The sequence below is a fragment of the Ursus maritimus genome, unplaced genomic scaffold (genome assembly GCF_017311325.1).
Source record: "Ursus maritimus isolate PB19 unplaced genomic scaffold, ASM1731132v1 scaffold_12, whole genome shotgun sequence".
NCBI lineage: Eukaryota > Metazoa > Chordata > Mammalia > Carnivora > Ursidae > Ursus > Ursus maritimus.
Window position 1 is genome coordinate 2,365,822 of NW_024423564.1, and position 18,286 is coordinate 2,384,107.

Consider the following 18,286-nt stretch of genomic DNA (forward strand, 5'->3'; position numbering starts at 1 on the left):
AATGACCCAGGATATATCTATCTTGATTTATACTCTGGGGACACTTGAAAAGAATGTGTACCTGCTATTGTGGGGTAGAGTGTTTCAGTAAATGTTAATTAGATCCTGTTGGTTGAGGGTGTCATTGAGATCTTTTATATCTTTGCTGATTTTCTAATTGTTCTGGCAGTTGAATGAGGGGTGTTGAAATCTCCAGCTATAATTATTTTCTCCTTTCTGTTTTATCAGTTTTTGTTTAACAGATTTTGCAGCTCTGTTGTTTGGTGCATAGCTGCCAAGAGTCTTGGTGGCTTGAATATTATATAATGTGCTTTGTCTCTGGTCATTTTATTTGCTTTGGAGTTTATCTGATTATTATTAATACAGCTAGCTACTCTTGCTTTCCTTTGATCAGTGTTTATATGATATATCTTTTTTCATCCTTTTACTTTCAACCTGTCTCTATTGTTACATTTGAAGCAACTTTCTTGTAGACTGTGTCATGTTTTTTTATTTGTTCTGCTGATCTCTTTTTATTAATTGGTGTATTTAGACCGTTTACATTTAATAAAATTGATATGTTAGGGCTTAAGTCTGTGTTGTTGTTTTTTCCTCGTTTGTTTGGGTTTCTGTTTCTCTATTTTTTTCTCTGCCTTCCTGTAGGTTATTTCAACGTTTTTTTAGAATTCCATTTTGAGGAGCACCTGGCTGGCTCAGTTGGAAGAGTGTGTGACTCCTGATGTTGAGGTTGTGGGTTTGAGCCCCACATTGGGTGTAGGCATTACCAAAAAATATATATAAACTTTAAAAAAATAAAATAAAAGTAAAATCTTAAAAAGAATTGCATTTTGATTTATCTGTAATGTTTGCTGGTGTATCTCCTTGTATAGCTTTTCTGGTAGTTGCTGGGCATTGCATTATATATCATAACATCACAGTCTATGGGTGGTATCATTTTATCACTTTAAGTGTTAACATCTTACCTCCCTTTAGTATCCCCATTCTTAATTTGTCATAAATATTTCCTCTGTATATGTTCAGAAACATAGTAGCAGACAGTTGTTGTATTTTTTGCTTCAACCACCAAATGTAATTCAGAAAACTCAAAAGGAGAAGGAAAGCCTATGGATTTTACCCATATTTTTGCATACTGTGTTCTTTTTTATTTCTTGATATATGTTGATATGTTCCAGAATTCCTTGTTTTATAATTTCTTCCCTGTTTAGAGAATTTTGTTTAGCCATTTTTTAAGGGTAGGTCTGCTGGTTGCAAGTTCTCCTTAGTTTTACATCATCAGAGAGTGTTGATTTCCCTTTCACTCCTGAATGATAGTTTCGCTATCATTGGTTGTAGGATTCTGGTTTGACAGTTCTTTTCCCAAAACTTAAAAGATATCATGCCACAGTATTTTTGCCTCCATGGTTTCAGATGAAAAACCTGCTGCTGTTTGAATTATTTTTCTTCTGTAGGTAAGGTGTTATTTTTCTCTAGCTACTTACAAAACTTTATCTTTAGTTTTTAGAAGTTTAATTGTGATGTGTGTTGGAATACATTTGTTTAGTTTTATCCTTTTGGAGTTTACTCAACTTCTTGAATCTGTAGGTTACATCTCTTGCCAAATTTGGGAAATTTTTAGACATCAGTTTTGCCCTCTTTCTCTTCTCTTTCCCAGTACTCTAATGGGTAATTTCTAGTGTTCTGTCCTCCATTTCACTGATTCTTCTATTTGTTCTCTCCATTCTGCTGTTGAATCAATCCACTTAACTTTTTATTTCAGTTATTTTTCAGTTCTAAAATTTCTATTTGATTCTTCTTTATATCGTATGTCTTTGTTGAGACTTTCTTTGCTGAGGCTTTCGATTGATTTGTTTCACCTGTGTTAATGTTGAAGCATTTTTATCATGACTGCTTTTAAAATCTTTGTCAGATAATTCTAACAGCTATGACATATCATTGTTATTTTTCATTCAATTTGAGATCTTCTTGGTTCTTGGTATAATGAGTGATTTTCTTTCTTAAAATTGAAGTTTGAATAATTTTGTATTATGTGACATTGGATCTTATTTTTTTTTAAAGATTTTATTTGTGAGAGAGTGAGAGTGAGCGAGAGAGCGAGAACGAGTGTGCACACAAGCAGGGGAAGCGGCAGGCAGAGGGAGAAGCAGGTTCCCTGCTGAGCAAGAAGTCTGATGTGGGACTTGATCCCAGGACCCTAGGATCATGACCTGAGCTGAAGGCAGATGCTTAACTGGCTGAGCCACCCAGGTGTCCCAGATATTAGATCTTATTTAAACCTGTTTTAGCTGGCTTTCACTGACACCACTTTGGGAGAGGAAAGGAGAGTGCTGCTTTGTTATTGCTAGGTGGAGTTAGACTTCCAGTTATTTTGGGTTCTTTTCTATATTTTCTAAATAAAATAAATAAAAGGATCTAAGTTATGTATGTTTGTTGCATGAGTAAAATGTGTAAACTGATTGTGTATGTGTGTGTGTGTGTTTTCGATTAGCGTTATGTTACTATCACAAGCTTTTAAAAGTGAAGGCAGCAGATAGAATATAGTACTCCCTCTTCCAAACTCTGGGAATGTACACTTTCACCAGTGTAAGAATTCAAGAAGAGCAATCTGGATATAAGCATATGGGTTTTCTAGCAAGCTACTGGGATTTCATCCATACCATGAAGCTTTCTTCTAGTGAAATTGGTGATGATGATGATGATGATAAGAAAGGACTATCTTTCTTAAATGTATATTTCCATTTTTCTCTGATAGAAATGACATCAGATGTGCCATCACTGGGTCCAGCCATTGCCTCAGGAAACCCTGGGCCTGGGATTCAAGGTGGAGGAGCCATTGTCCACAGGGCTATTAAGCGGCGACCAGGGTGAGTTTGGGTATCGTGTCATGAATGGCTCTCCTATAAGCAAGCCTGATTTAGTTAGTGGCTGAATCCTTCCTGCTATGCCCAACCCTCTCATTTCAAGTGGTTACTAACTACACTGCTGTCAGATACTGCTCTTCAATCCCTGGAGTTTTATCCTTTTACAGAATTGTTTTTATCTAAATTTCTTATGTGCAGGGTTTTTAAAAAAAATTATTTATTCTTAATTTTATTTTTTATTAAGATTTTTACTTTAATTACTGTATAATTAACATACAGTGTTATATTAGTTTCAGGTGTACAATATAGTGACTCAGTGATTCTGTACATCGTTACTCACGTGCTCATCATGACAAGTGTATTCTTATCCCCTTCATCTGTTTCACCCATCCCCCGCACCTTCCCTCTGATATGTTTTATTTTAAATGAGTACCCTCAGTTAAAGTTTTTTTTTTCTTCAACAAGAGTATTTCTTATTTGAATCATACTTCAGAATACGTGGTTCTAAAAGATATATGTAAAACATTCCATTCAAGAAAAACAGAATACACATTTTCTTCAGGTACACACAGAAGAATCCCCTGGTTAAATCACATAAAAAGAAGCGTAACAAATATTACAAATTTAAGAAGACTGAAATCATATCAAGTGTATTTTCCAACCACAAGAGTACAAAACTGAAGATCAACAATAAAGCTGGAAAATGTGCAGTGTAAATATTAAATATTTAGTATGTAAAAATTAAATAACACACTATGACACAAGCAGTGGGCCAAATAAGAAATCAAATGGCAAATCAAAATATGCCTCAAAACAAAAGAAAACAATATTCTAAAACCTGTGGGATGCAGTGAAAACAGATGTTAGAATGAAATTTATACTATAAATGCCTGTATTAAAAAACTCAAAGAAGGAACACAAGGAATTAGAAAATGAAGAAACAGCTGACATTTAGTAGAGGAGGGAAATAAAAATCAGAAATAAATAAGAGAACAGAATAAACAATAGCATAACACTGAAAGTAGTGACAAGTTTTTACAAAAAAAAAAAAAATTGGCAATGCTTTAACTACATTCAGGGAAAAAAGGAGACTCAAAAACCAGAATGAGAACCAAAATGGAAGGGAAACCGTACAATAGATAACCACAGAAATACATAGTGTGAGAACAGATTACTCTGAATAATTATGTAAGAACAAATCCGATAACTTAGGAAAAAACCATAATTTTTAAAAATGCACAGGTTACCAAGATTGAATCATGAATCTTGAATCTAAGAAGTAGAAAATCTTTTTAAACCAATAACATGAATGAAAGTTGAATTAGGAATCAAAAATCTCCCAACACAAAAGAACCCAAGGCACATGGCTTCATTGGCGAACCCCACAAAAATTTAAAAAATAGTAATGACAATCTTTATCAGAATCTTAGAAGTAACGGAATAGGGTGATCACATTCACAGTCATTCCATGAGGCCAGTACTACCCTGATACCAAAGCAGGTCTAAAACAATACAAGAACCTAGAAGTCTACGTTGTCTTTGTATTGCTCCTCCAACTTTCTTTGACATCTATTTGTGTGATGTTTTTCCACCCCCTCACTTTCAATCTGCAGGTGTTTTTGGGTCTAAAATGAGTCTCTTGTAGGCAGCATATAGTTGGGTCTTGTTTTTTTAATCCATTCTGACACCCTGTTTCTTTTTATTGGAGTGTTTAGTCCATTTTCATTCAAAGTAATCATTGATAGATATGTATTTATAACTGTTTTATTACTTGTTCTCTTGTTGTTTCTGGAGATTTTCTCTGATCCTTTCTTGTCTTTTTCACTTTTGGTCTCTCCTTTGCACTCAGGGTCCACTTTAATATTTCTTGCAGGCCTGGTTTAGTGGTCACGAACTCCTTTAGTTTTTGTTTGGGAAATTCTTTATCTCTCCTTCTCTTCTGAATGATAGCCTTGCTGGATAGAGAGTATTCTTGGCTGCAGATTTTCCCCATTCAACACTTTGAATATATCATGCCACTCTTTTGGCTTGCCAAGTTTCTGTTGAGAAATCTCTAGTAGCCTTATGGGTTTTCCCTTGTAAGTTAAGGACCTCTTTTGTCTTGCTGCTTTTAAGATTTTTTTCTTTATTAGTATAGTTTGTGTATTACTCTTTAGAAAAAAAGATTTATTTATTTAGGAGAGAGGGAGTGCCTGCGTGTGGGGGGAGGGGCATAGGGAGAGAATCTTCTCTGATGAGCTCAGAGCCTGATTCAGGGCTCCATCCCATGACCCATAGCCTGAGCTGAAACCAAGAGTCAGACACCCAAGCGACTGAGCCACCCAGGTGCCCCAAGTGAGTAAATAAATCTTAAAAAAGAAAAAAAAAGCCTGGGAGAATGGGTAGTGTTTTGTCTGTTTTTTTGTTGTTAAATTTCTGTTTTTGCTTTCTTTTTAAAAATTGTGTAGCTAAGGGGCACCTGGGTGGCTCAGTTGGTTGAATGTCCAGCTTGATTTCATCTCGGGTCATGATTTCAGGGTCATGAGATGGAGCCCTGCATCGGGCTCCATGCTGGGCCTAGAGCCTGCTTAAGGTTCTGTTTCCCTCTGTCTCCTCCCCCGACTCACACATGCACACTAGTTTTCTCTCTCTCTTTCAAAAAGAAAAATTGTGTAGCTAATATAGCTAATCTTTAAATTTCACCAGCTAATAATAATGCTAGAGTGATCATTGGGTTTAGGTGGTAACATGAGTAACATATTAAGACTTGCTATGTCTCCAAGAGTTTTACACATTTTAACTCATTGAATAAGTAGCTTACTCCAGGTTCTAAGGCCAGTAAGTGGAAGATCTTTGATATTAACCTTGGAAGGTTAGCTTTAGAGTTCACTCTTTTAAACACAGTGTAAATGGTTACGTATAATAGCAAACAATTAGAAGCACTATAAGTATCAAAATTAGAGGATTGGTTGAGTATATTATAGTATATATGAAATGGAATACTGTACAGCTATTGGAGGTGACAAGTATGTATCAGTACAGAAAAAAGTTCACAATATGTTGGGAGGTTATAGTTTATGTAACATACCACTTACTGTGTCAGAAAGAAATATGTGTAATGTGTGCATAGCAAAACTGAAAGGATACTCATCAGATTTCTGGATGATGAGATTATGGGAGACTTGTTTTTATTTTCACATTTTCTGAAATGAATGGGTATTATTGATAATCAGGAAAATATATTAAAAGAATTACTACACATTCTTTTATTTATTTTTAATTTAATTTATTTTTATTTAAATTCAGTTAATTAGCATATAATGTATTATTGGTTTCAGAGATAGTGGTCTGTGATTCATCAGTCTAATATAATACCCAGTGTTCATTACAGGACATGCCCTCCTTAATGTCCATCACCCAGTTACCCCATTCCCCCACCCCTCCAACAGCCCTCTGTTTCCTATGATTAAGAGTCTCTTATGGCTTGTCCCCCTCTCTGATTTTGTCTTATTTTATTTTTTCCTCCCTTCCCCTATGATCCTGTTTTGTTTCTTAAATTCCACATATCAGTGAGATCATATGATAATTGTCTTTCTCTGATTGACTTATTTCGCTTGGCATAATACTGTCTGGTTCCATCCATGTCATTGCAAATGGCAAGATTTCTTTTTTTTTTTTGATGGCTGAATAGTATTCCATTGTATATATATACCACATCTTCGTCCGTTCATCTGTTGATGGACGTCTGGGCTCTTTCCATAGTTTGGCTATTGTGGACATTGCTGCTATAAACATTGGGGTGCAGGTGCCCCTTCAGGTCACTACATTTGTATCTTTGCACCCAGCAATGCAATTGCTGGGTCTTGGGTAGCTCTAGTTTCACCTTTTTGAGGAACCTCCATACTGTTTTCCGGAGTTCACAGCATAAGTTTGCATTCCCACCAACAGTTTAAGAGGGTTCCCCTTTCTCTGCATCATCGCCAACATCTGTCATTTCCTGACTTGTTAATTTTAGCCATTCTGACTGGTGTGAAGTGGTATCTCGTGGTTTTGATTTGTATTTCCCTGATGCTGAGTGATGTTGAGCATTTTTTCGTGTGTCTGTTGGCCATTTGTATGTCTTCTTTGAAGAAATGTCATTCATGTCTTCTGCCCATTTCTTGATTGGATTATTTGTTCTTTGGATGTTAAGTTTGACAAGTTCTTTATAGATTTTGGATCCTAGCTCTTTATCTGATATGTCATTTGCAAATATCTTCTCCCATTCTGTTGGTTGTCTTTTGGTTTTTTGACTGTTTCCTTTGCTGTGCAAAAGCTTTTTATTTTGATGAAGTCCCAATAGTTCATTTTTTGCCTTTGTTTTCCTTGCCTTTGGAGATGTGTCTAGCAAGAAGTTGTTGTGGCCGAGGTCACAGAGGTTGCTGCCTGTGTTCTCCTCTAGGATTTTGATGGATTCCTATCTCACATTTAGGTCTTTCATCCATTTTTAATTCATTTTTGTGTATGGTGTAAGGAATGGTCCAGTTTCATTCTTCTGCATGTGCTTGTCCAATTTTCCCAACACCATTTGCTGAAGAGACTGTCTTTTTTCTTGTGGGTATTCTTTCCTGCTTTGTCAAAGATCAGTTGACCATAGAGTTGAGGGTCCATTTCTGGGTTCTCTATTCTGTTCCATTGATCTGTGTGTCTGTTTTTGTGCCAGTATGATGCTGTCTTGATTACAGCTTTGTAATAGAGCTTGAAGTCCAGAATTGTGATGCTACCAGTTTTGGTTTTCTTTTTCATCATATCTTTGGCTCTGTGGGGTCTTTTCTGGTTCCATACAAATTTTAGGATTATTTGTTCCAGCTCTGTGAAAAAAGTTGGTGGTATTTTGATAGGGATTGTATTGAATGAATAGATTGCTCTAGGTAGCATAGACATTTTTTTTTTTAAGATTTTATTTATTTATTTGACAGAGATAGAGACAGCCAGCGAGAGAGGGAACACAAGCAGGGGGAGTGGGAGAGGAAGAAGCAGGCTCATAGCAGAAGAGCCTGATGTGGGGCTCGATCCCACAACGCCGGGATCACGCCCTAAGCCAAAGGCAGACGCTTAACTGCTGTGCCACCCAGGCGCCCCGGTAGCATAGACATTTTAACAATATTTGTTCTTCCAATCCATGAGCATGGAACGTTTTTCCATTTCTTTGTGTCTTTCTTAATTTCTTTCATGCATGTTCTGTAGTTTTCTGAGTACAGATCCTTTTCCTCTTTGGTTAGGTTTATTCCTAGGTATTTTATGGTTTTGGGTGCAGTTGTAAGTGGGATTAACTCCTTAACTTCTCTTTCTTCTGTCTCATTAATACACATTCTTTTAAATAAAGATTGGAAAATAGAAACAAAGAAAGAATAGCAATAATCCTACTACCCCGTTATCACCTATCAGTTTTTTAGTATAATTTCATTCTTTATATGTAGATCTTTTTAGTAGTTGTAATCTATAATTATATAGTTTTATATAGCCTGGTCTTTTTACCTAACCATATGTAACCTTTTTCTCATATTGTTAAATATTTTTTAAAAACATGATTTTTAAGTTACATAAATGGATGTACTAAGTTCCTATTTTGGGACATTTAAGTTGTTTTGAAGATTTTGCTATTATATGTAGTGCTCAATGAACATCTTTGTACATAAATTTTTTCTCTCTTATTTTCTTTAGGGTAGATTCTTAGAAATGGAGTTATTATGTAGATTTTGACAAGTAGTTAGGGGACTACAGGGGGGAAGAGGAATGAACACTTTCAGTATTAACACTGTGTACTTCATATATAATCCATCTAGAGGCTCATAATGTGAGGTTATGAGGCTAGTAGAGTTGCCAGGTTATGAGGCTAGTAGAGATGCCAAGAGTGATCACCAGGTTAAGGTGGTAACATTTTAGTTTAATAGAGTACAGAGATTAATAGGAGATTGGCCTACCTTGTTACCTATAATCTTCCCTAATCCCTTGAAATGAAAGTCACTGCTGCTTTCATTAAATGTCTCATAGCACATTGCTTGTGCTCCTCACATGGCACCTTCCTATTCTCATTTGTTTTATATTTGTAGAGGATCCCTTGAGGGCAAGTCTCTTGTTTTCCTCTCATCTAGCATTGTCTTGACTGTAGCATATATTACATGTTTATTCAATGTGTGATGTAAAGAAGCATTAATTAATAATCTTCTGAGACCTTAAATTGCTCCATTATGTAACATCACTCTTTTGGAATATGTTTCAGAAATCTAATAACATAGCTTAGACTATAGAATTGAAAAATGGACCTGACTTACTCATATTAATTTTTTATTTTCATTTTTGAGTGGATGCCTATTCCTTTGGTAGAGGTTCTTATTCTCTGATACAAAACTGGCAAAGGTGGACTGCCAACTTAGGAAAATGTAAGGTAGCAGTGGGTGCTCTTTTGATTGCCGAGTTTGGTACAAGGGGGAAGTCACATACCTTCATTTGACTTCTGTCCTCTTGCTCTTTTCCATTTGGGTGGGTGTTCAGATAGCTTGTGGGTTGAGAATTTGTAATTTCTTAGTGTTCTTTTTTTTTTTTTAAAGATTTTATTTATTTATTTGACAAAGAGAGAGACAGCCAGCGAGAGAGGGAACACAAGCAGGGGGAGTGGGAGAGGAAGAAGCAGGCTCCCAGCGGAGGAGCCCGATGCGGGGCTTGATCCCGGAACGCCGGGATCACGCCCTGAGCCGAAGGCAGACGCTTAATGACTGCGCTACCCAGGCGCCCCAAGAATTTGTAATTTCTTAGTGTTCTGTATTGTCAGTGGGCTTATAATATTTATTGTTGGCTTTACCCAGGTTGGATTTTGATGATGATGGAGAAGGGAACAGTAAATTTTTGAGGTAAGATTTTAAATTTTTTTCTCTAGATTTCTGATATTAAAAATTAGTTCATGATCTTTATATTTCTGACCTGTAATATTTTTGTCCTTAGGCCTAAGGTGAGTGCTTTATCCTAAAACTAAAGTTTTCTATTGTATTATACCTCATAAATTTTTTAAGCATTTTGTTAATGGCTCCAGAGGAAGAAGCTCAGTGAAGAGAGGTCAGAGAATTTCCAAGACCCTCTGTTACAGTTAGTTGCTGTGTGGTTTAAAAACAACAACAACTTATTATTTCTCACAATGCTGTGGATTGGTTGGATGGTTGTTCTGTTTTCTTTGTGGTCTTTTATCCTTGAGGTCAAACTGAGTTTCTTTACATGCTGATGGCTACAATCTGAAGGGCAAGTCCTGGTCTAAGTGCTTATCAAGCCTCTGCTTTGTATTGACATTTGCTGTTGTTCCATTGGCCAAAGCAAATTTTATGTCCATGTCCTGAGTCAGTGTGTTGGGAGGCTAAGGTATAATTCATTGGGGGGGGGGTCATTAATGTATCTTCCATACTTTCTGATACCCGTTGACTTCTACAGAGCAGGAATTGGAATTTGTATCCTTGAATAATGAATCTTCTGGAGCACTGAAAATGGACTTCTTGATATATTGATGGAGGAGTTCTTTCAAAGAAGGGAAATATTTATTTCTGCTAAAGATAAATTATTTGGCTTTGTTTTTAAGTAAGGAAAGCAGTAAGAGTCAAAGAAAGAAAGATAACCTTGACTGCAACCTGCCGTTTTTCCTTTTCAAAGTTGAAAATATTACCTAGGTGGGTCTACTTTGTTGAGTAACAAATATTTAATAAGTAAAGGAGCCCTGTTAAAAAAAAAAGCCATTATTTTATTATGTGATTGTCCAGATTTCATTTGTCTTACTAACTAGATGTTAAAAAATAATATATTTTGTAAGTTTTTAAACAGCGCAAAGTTGTGTGTAGTTCAGGTATGTCTTCTTTCACTTCAGACCCTTCCCCTTAGACAACTACAGTTTCCAGTTTATTGAGTATCCTTCTAGACATATTCAGTACATATGTAAGTGTATTTAAATGTATATGTGTGTACATACATTCATAATGTCCTCAGTTTTTGTTTTTGCAAGGAGAATGTCCATATTGTAAATTCCTTGCCATTGTTTAGTTTTATAATGCTTAAGTTCTGTCAGAGACATCTTTTTTTTTTCATTTTGGTAATTTTTATTTAGGCTTATACTTCTCACTACTAACTAGTTGCTGAACCCTTCCAGATATTCTTGAAAACAACAACCGTAACTTGGCTACCATGAAGAAATAGTTGCAGAACATTGCAGAAAATAATTCTCCAAAAGAGCTCTTGAGACTTCATGAGTATTAATAAATGTGAAGAGGGGATGATATGTCAATTTTGGGGAGAGGATAGACTTTTTTTTTTTAAAAGACTTTATTAATTTGACACAGAGAGAGAGACAGCGAGAGAGGAAACACAAGCAGGGGGAGTGGGAGAGGGAGAAGCAGGCTCCCTGCAGAGCAGGGAGGCTGATGCGGGACTCCATCCCAGGACCCTGGGATCATGACCTGAGCCGAAGGCAGATGCTTAATGACTGAGCCACCCAGGCGCCCCACTAGTAGACTTATTTATACTTCTCAGTTAGTTCTGGCCCTGAGTCATTGTCTTCATTTCCACAAAATTTAGTAGTCACAAACTATATGCAGATCCAGAAAGGTTCATTTGTTCTTTCCCCAACCATAAAAAAAGACTGTCACAATTCATTTTACCTAGTGGGTCATTATGTCTGAGAGAGGCATCACCAAGTTTCTTTATCTTTTTTTTTTTTTTTTTTTTAAACAATTGGAATTTTCCACTCTGGTCAGTGTGTGAAAGTCTTCCTTGCATTGTATCCATAAGTCACTAAATCTCCTTGGTAGATGCTACTTTTGAAAGTTGTAATTTATCATCTGTTTTCATTGATTTGTTCAAATGTCATTTTGTTATATTCTCTAGACACCTATAAAATCCTTTCTAATAATATCAAGGCTTTGAAACTCCAGGTACAATGTCAGAGTTTACTAGTATCCACAGTAGTGCTTCTCAGACTTTACTGTGTATGCAAAGCCACCTGGGGTTTCCTATTAAGGTGAAGATTCTAATTCAGTTGGTCTGGGTTGGCTCAGTTGGTAGAACATGCGTCTTTTGATCTTAGGGTTGTGAGTTCAAGACCCATATTGGGTCTAGAGATTACTTAAAAAAAAAAGTAATTCAGTAGGCCTCGAGTAGGGCCCAGGGTTCTGTGTTCTGATTCATTTTTGGAATCTGCTTCCAGGCACTGACCATACTTTCAGTAGTAAGGATCTAGAAAACTCACTCTTGAGATTCAAAGTTAATATGTAAATGATAGGTCTCTCATTTCAGTTTAGGTTACATGTTTTCACTAGGAATTAGCAGCATCTGATTTAAAACATATTCTGTGTCCTAGGAACAGACCATTTGTACTTGAGCTGGAATTCAGTTACATCTCCATGTTTGTCCATTCTTCTGCTGTCCTGCTATTTTCAAAAACTGAAAATTCTTGGGGTTGGATTAGTTGAGGATTTACAGCCTGTGAAGGAGCAGTATAAATTTTGGCTCTAATTTAATATGCTGGTTTAACTGCAAATTTTGTGAGACTTACCTGTCTCCCAAAAGCACTTTCTTTTTTTTTTTCTTTTCTTTTTTTTTTTTTTAAAGATTTTATTTATTTATTTGACAGAGAGAGACAGCCAGCGAGAGAGGGAGCACAAGCAGGGAGAGTGGGAGAGGAAGAAGCAGGCTCCTAGCGGAAGAGCCTGATGTGGGACTCGATCCCAGAACGCTGGGATCACGCCCTGAGCTGAAGTCAGACGCTTAATGACTCTGCCACCCAGGCGCCCCCCAAAAGCACTTTCTGCCCAAAGTTGATAGATCTTTGTTAATATCTTGTGGCAGTGAGAAGAGGAAAATTTAGATCATCCAGAGAGTAGTGTTTTTAAAGTTAGGTTTTCCTCCCTCAACAAATCCTGTAGTTTCTGTATTTAGCAGATATGATTTATTGGCTTATTAAGTAGAAGTTGTTGGGATGAATGGATTGTTTCCTTGATCAGAGAAATAAAGAACATTGTTTATGTCATAATTTACAACTATCTCTGAAAAATTTCTGTGCATGAAAGAAAACAGTGAAAAGATAACGCATATAATGGGAGAAAATATTTGCAAATCATGTATCTGATGAGAAGTTAATACCTATAATATATGAAGAACTACCACAACTCAATAATTAAAACAACAACCTGATTAAAAATTGGCAAATGACTTGAATAGACATTTTTCCAAAGAAGGTATGCAAAAGGCCAACAAGCATATGAAAAGATGTTCAACATCACTAATCATTAGAGAAATGCAAATTGAAACTGCATTGAGATACCACCTCACACCCATGATGATGGCCACCATCAAAGAAACAGAAAATAAGTGTTGGGTAAGGATGTGAAAAAGAGGGAACTCTTGTGCACTGTTGGTTGGAATGTAAATTGTAAATTTAACCCTGTGGAAAACTGTATGGAGATTCCTCAAAAAATTAAAAACAGAATCATCGTATGGTTCAGCAGCCCCACTTCTGGTTCTAAATATCCAAAGTAACTGAAAGCAGGGTCTTAGGTATTTGCACACTCCTGTGCACTGCCCCATTTTCACAATAGCCAAGAGGTGGAAGCAACCCAGATATCCATTGACAGATGAATGCATAAAGAAAATGTGGCATATATGTCCAATGGAATATTGTTCAGCATTAAAAAGGAAGGAAATCCTGGCATATGCTACAACATGGATGAATGTTGAGGACATTATACTAAGTAAAATAAGCCAGTCACAAGAAGACTATATGATCTCACTTATATGAAGTATCTAAAGTAGTCAAAATTAGAGACAGAAAGTACAGTGATGGTTACCAGGAGCTGGGGGTTGGGTGGGGAGCAGGTGGGAAGATGATGGCTAGTGTACATAGAGTTTCAGTTTTGCAAGATTAGAAAGTTCTATAGATATGAATGTGAATATAGTTAGCACTACTGAATTGTACTCTAAAATTGGTTAAGATGGTAAATTTTATGTTTCATGTTTTTTTGTCATAATTAAAACAAAACTATCCCTAACTTCAGAGAGGTGGTGACAGGGCAGTCATCTGTGCCCTCATGAGATCATCATCCTTTTTTGGAGTTTCTGATAAGTAAGGGTAAAGGAGAACATCGGAAACCTGACAAATAACAGTCATGAGTTTCTTAAATTCTTTGGGATGGTATTACTATCTCTATTGCTTTGTGATGCTTTTCCATTGGCTTTTTTTTTTTTTTTTCTGTTGAATATTTTAACTCCTTTCTAGTTTTTATTTCAGATGTAACAAGTATAATGCTTTGGGCTAATCTTATTTTTCTTCTTTAGGTGTGATGATGATCAGATGTCTAATGATAAGGAGCGGTTTGCCAGGTAATGTAGTGGAGCATCTTGGGCCATGTTTTGGGACCAGGCAGTTCAAGTGTATTGAGTTTAATTTGATCTCATTAGGAGTTAAATTCTCTGTCCAGTCTTCATCCTACTCTGAAAACTGACAAAATTTAGTATGACAGTTACTGTTTATGTTCAGATAACATGGCTTCAAACTGATGATACAGTTTACGCAGTGTTTTTCTGTATATGATAAGCAGCTATACAGTGTGCTTGCTGGGTGTCCACAGGAACACAGTTAGGATTTCTTGATTGCATTTATTAAATGGGTCCACAAAATATGTACAGATAATAGTTTTCCTTTAAAAATGGCAACAGAAACAATTTTTGTGGAGATGAATTTTGATTGTAACAAATTTATTTAAATTTTGTTAAGATTATGAAAAATACTTTTTTTATTCATAAATCCTTCTCAGCTAAACCATATGAGTTGAGAAGGATTTATGAATAAAAAGCAAAGTATTTGTTTTTAGAAAGTTCATTCTGTATATTTTAAACAGTAAATTAGTTTGTTTTTTAAAAATTCAGTTTGCAGCCACCTCAGCAAAATGAATAATCAAAAATCCAGAGCTTAACTTTATTGTGGATGTTGCTAGTCTGGGGACCATACCTTGAGAAGCACTGATGTAGAAGGCTAAGAAATACCAGTCATAGTAGCTTATAACTATCTGCAGCAGTAAGATGCCATCATGGGCTTTGAATAAGAGATTTTAATAAATAAAATGCACATGGGATTTTTCTCTAGTAGCAATGTACAGGATTGATTAAAGAGAAGCACTATAGTCAGGGAGGTAGATGAGAGGGTGAATAATAAGATAGCTATAGAATCATGAGTGTCTGGGCTAGAGTGGAGGCAATGGCAATAGGAAAGGAGTGAACTTAAGAGATTTTCAAATAATTTACTTATTGAAATAGATACTTATAAATACTTTAGGGTTTAAACCATCTGTAAAATGAGAAGTTAATTATAGATATCTGGGGAATAGGTTTTCAAGCTGCATTGGAAAGTCAAGCCATCATGGGCACCTGGCTGGCTTAGTCAGTAGAGCCTGCAGCTCCTGTTCTTAGGGTCCTGAATTCAAGCCCCACATTAGGTGTAGAGATTGCTTAAATAAAAGGGCCTGAAATCAAGCCCCCCATTGGGGGTAGAGATTTTTTAAAAAAAAAAAAAAAAAAAAAAAAAAAAAGAATGAAAGTCAAGCCATCAAACAGTACTGGTCATACAGGTTAACAGTCTCTTGATTGAAATTCCAAAAAGCTATGAAGACATGACCTGAATTATTTTAGTCTTCATTTGTCCTACTTATATGAATATTTATACATTCACATATTTCATTCAGAGTTACTTGAGTTGTTAAGGGATTATCGATTTGTAGTAGTAGGAGTAGTAATAGTAGGAATTTCAGATATTTAACTTTCTTTCAAACAACTTATTCCTGTAAGAGATGATTTGTTGTGCCAGTTCACCTCACATATTCTCCTTGGGAATTCAGTAGAAGGTCTGTAAAGCTGAAAATGTATGTATTTTCTCAATTCTTTGAAAAAAGGATTTGTAGTTTGTTAAGGAACCATGATAACCAATGAACATGAAACTTTACTGAATATAAGGCAGTTCTCTATGTTTCTCATCAATATACGTAAATTTCATATTTTTGTTCCTACTACTGTGTTATTTTGAGTCTCTTTTTTCCCTGTTGTGCATTTCGTAGAAACTTTCCCACGTATTGCCAGTTATTGTATATGTCACTTTTTTTTTTTTTTGAGATTTATTTATTTGAGAGAGAGAGAGAGAGAATCCCAAGCAGGCTCCACACCAAGCACAGAGCTGTCGTGGGGCTCCATCTCACCATCCTGAGATCATGACCTGAGCCAAAGGCAGATGCTTAACCAACTGAGCCACTTAACCAACTGAGCCACTCAGGTGCCCCATGTACTTGTCACTTTTAGTAATGAAATAGTGTTTTAGCCTGTTAATATGTCATACGTACTTAGACATTTTATTTGAGGCTTCTTAATCTATATCTGTATTTATATCTATATATATTGTTTTTAATGGAACGGAACTGATTACTGATATACTGGCCTACCAACACCTTGATGTTTCTTCAGTTGCCACCAACCCTTATTATTTTCAGTTTTCCAGAAAAACGTAGTGGTAATCCTTTGTAGCCCCCTCCAGGGGAGGGGGAGTTGGCACTGGGGATCAGCACTGCAAAGAAATGGGAGAGTGAATACATAGAAATTTACTACTTCAGTATCAAATCAATGATAGGGGATGTGCCAGAAACCTAATTCTTCAGTTTTATTTATGTAATTTCTCCAGTGAAACCTGTTTGGTTATTTTGTCTGTGAGTGCATGTGTGTGTGTCTGCATCTTACAGAGAGATTCTATTTGTAATCATTTGTTTGACGTTCTTATCATGATTTACTGATTGATTTTTTCTTTATTATAGAATAACATGTGGGGGCGCCTGGGTGGCTCAGTTGGTTAAGCTACCAACTCTTGATTTGGGCTTAGGATGTGATCGCGGGGTCCTGGAAATGAGCCCCACGTCAGGCTCTGTGCTTAGTGGGGAGTCTGCTCTCCCTCTCCCTCTGCACCTTCCCCCCCCCCAAATAAATAAATCTTAAAAAAATAGCGTATTGGATATAATTTTATTTCCAGATTGGGAGCAGTGTGTGAGAATGATATTCCATTGTTTGGTTCTTGTTCAGACTATATATCGTTGATCTCTACAGAGATTGATTGGCAAAATGCTTTCTGTTGTTCAGACTATGTTAATTTATAATGAATGTTGGCCTTGCTTTTGTGTCAGCCTTTGTCCTGTAAGTTTCTTTTTCTTTATCCTAACAAATGGTTTTGTAGAGTTACAGGCAAGGTTCCTGTCCATATTTTAATTTTCCCTTCTCTGCATCTATTTTGTTCTATTTCCTATTTCCTTTCCTTTCCCCTCTACTTCCTTCCATCAATTTATCCATCCATCCTTCTTTTTTTCTTTCTTTTTATTTTAATTTTAGCTTAGTTCATTAATTCTATTTTTAGGTCGGATGATGAGCAGAGCTCTGCGGATAAAGAGAGACTCGCCAGGTAGGAGAACAGTGTCTTTCAGCATGATGAAGCAGATGATGCTGCTTTTTCCTTTTTCTTACTCTGCTCTTTTCTTCCCCTTTCTCTTTGTGTTTTTCCTTATCTGTGGCAAGAGAGGACAAGATTTTTTAGAAGTTTGTGTGTAACAGGAACTTTGGCCTCCCCCATCAGAAAGTGGGTGAGTTGAGGGAACTTTACTAAGGAATTTAAGACATTGCTATTAGTTTTATAGTTTTCTCTTTTCTTCTTTATCTCGGCACTGTTTCACAGAATAAAAGGCTTCAGAAGCAGGGCAGTGGTGCCAGTTGGTGCTTTAGCAGGGGCATACTTTTTATCAAAAGACTAATAAATATATCTGTTTGCAATTGGTTCCCAACATTTAGGCCTTAGCATTTATTCCACAACTCCCTAGAAAGCACACCCTTATTTTCCTGTGTAGACTCACAGGCTAGATTACTGCGTCATAGCAGTACTGGTCTTGCTTTGGTGATTGAATCTTTTGTGGTTTCCCAGAAAAGTTTTAGCAGCCTTGATGTGGCTTTTTAAAAGAGCAGCCTTCTGGACTTCAGTGCCAGAAATCTGTCAGATACTAGGACTTTAAGTTTGCTTTAAATTTGCTTTAAGTTTGAAAGTAGAATGTTATGTTTCTCAGGCAAATTAACAAATGGGGACTTAAGTGGTGAGACCTTTTTGCCATTTGAAAAGGAGACTCTAGAGTTCTCTTTGGAGACTGTTGTCAATAAGGTAGAAATACTAGGATACTAATGGTGTGCCCAAATTTTTTTATTTTCTGGCTTCTGTGATTTGGGACCACTCGGTAGGAGATAGTTCACTGATACCAGTACCTATTTTTACTACTTTCCCCCCTCATCTCATTACCTTTTTTAGCAGGGCCACAAGCTCATTTTGTTGTCATTTCCTGCTAACTCTTTAACTCTTCAGGAAGCTGATCTCG

At 36.3% G+C, this 18,286-nt stretch overlaps 1 protein-coding gene across 5 annotated transcripts in view; it reads left to right on the plus strand.

Annotated features, from left to right (window-relative positions):
• ARNT (aryl hydrocarbon receptor nuclear translocator) overlaps nucleotides 1–18,286 on the plus strand; it is a 66,310-nt gene that overhangs the window by 15,724 nt on the left and 32,300 nt on the right. For all 5 annotated transcript variants that reach the window (XM_040626790.1, XM_040626788.1, XM_040626789.1 and 2 more), the window contains exons 2-5: nucleotides 2,750–2,861; nucleotides 9,683–9,727; nucleotides 14,181–14,225; nucleotides 17,287–17,331. In XM_040626790.1, the coding sequence (XP_040482724.1) occupies nucleotides 2,750–2,861; nucleotides 9,683–9,727; nucleotides 14,181–14,225; nucleotides 17,287–17,331 (247 nt within the window). The remainder of the gene's footprint in view (nucleotides 1–2,749; nucleotides 2,862–9,682; nucleotides 9,728–14,180; nucleotides 14,226–17,286; nucleotides 17,332–18,286) is intronic.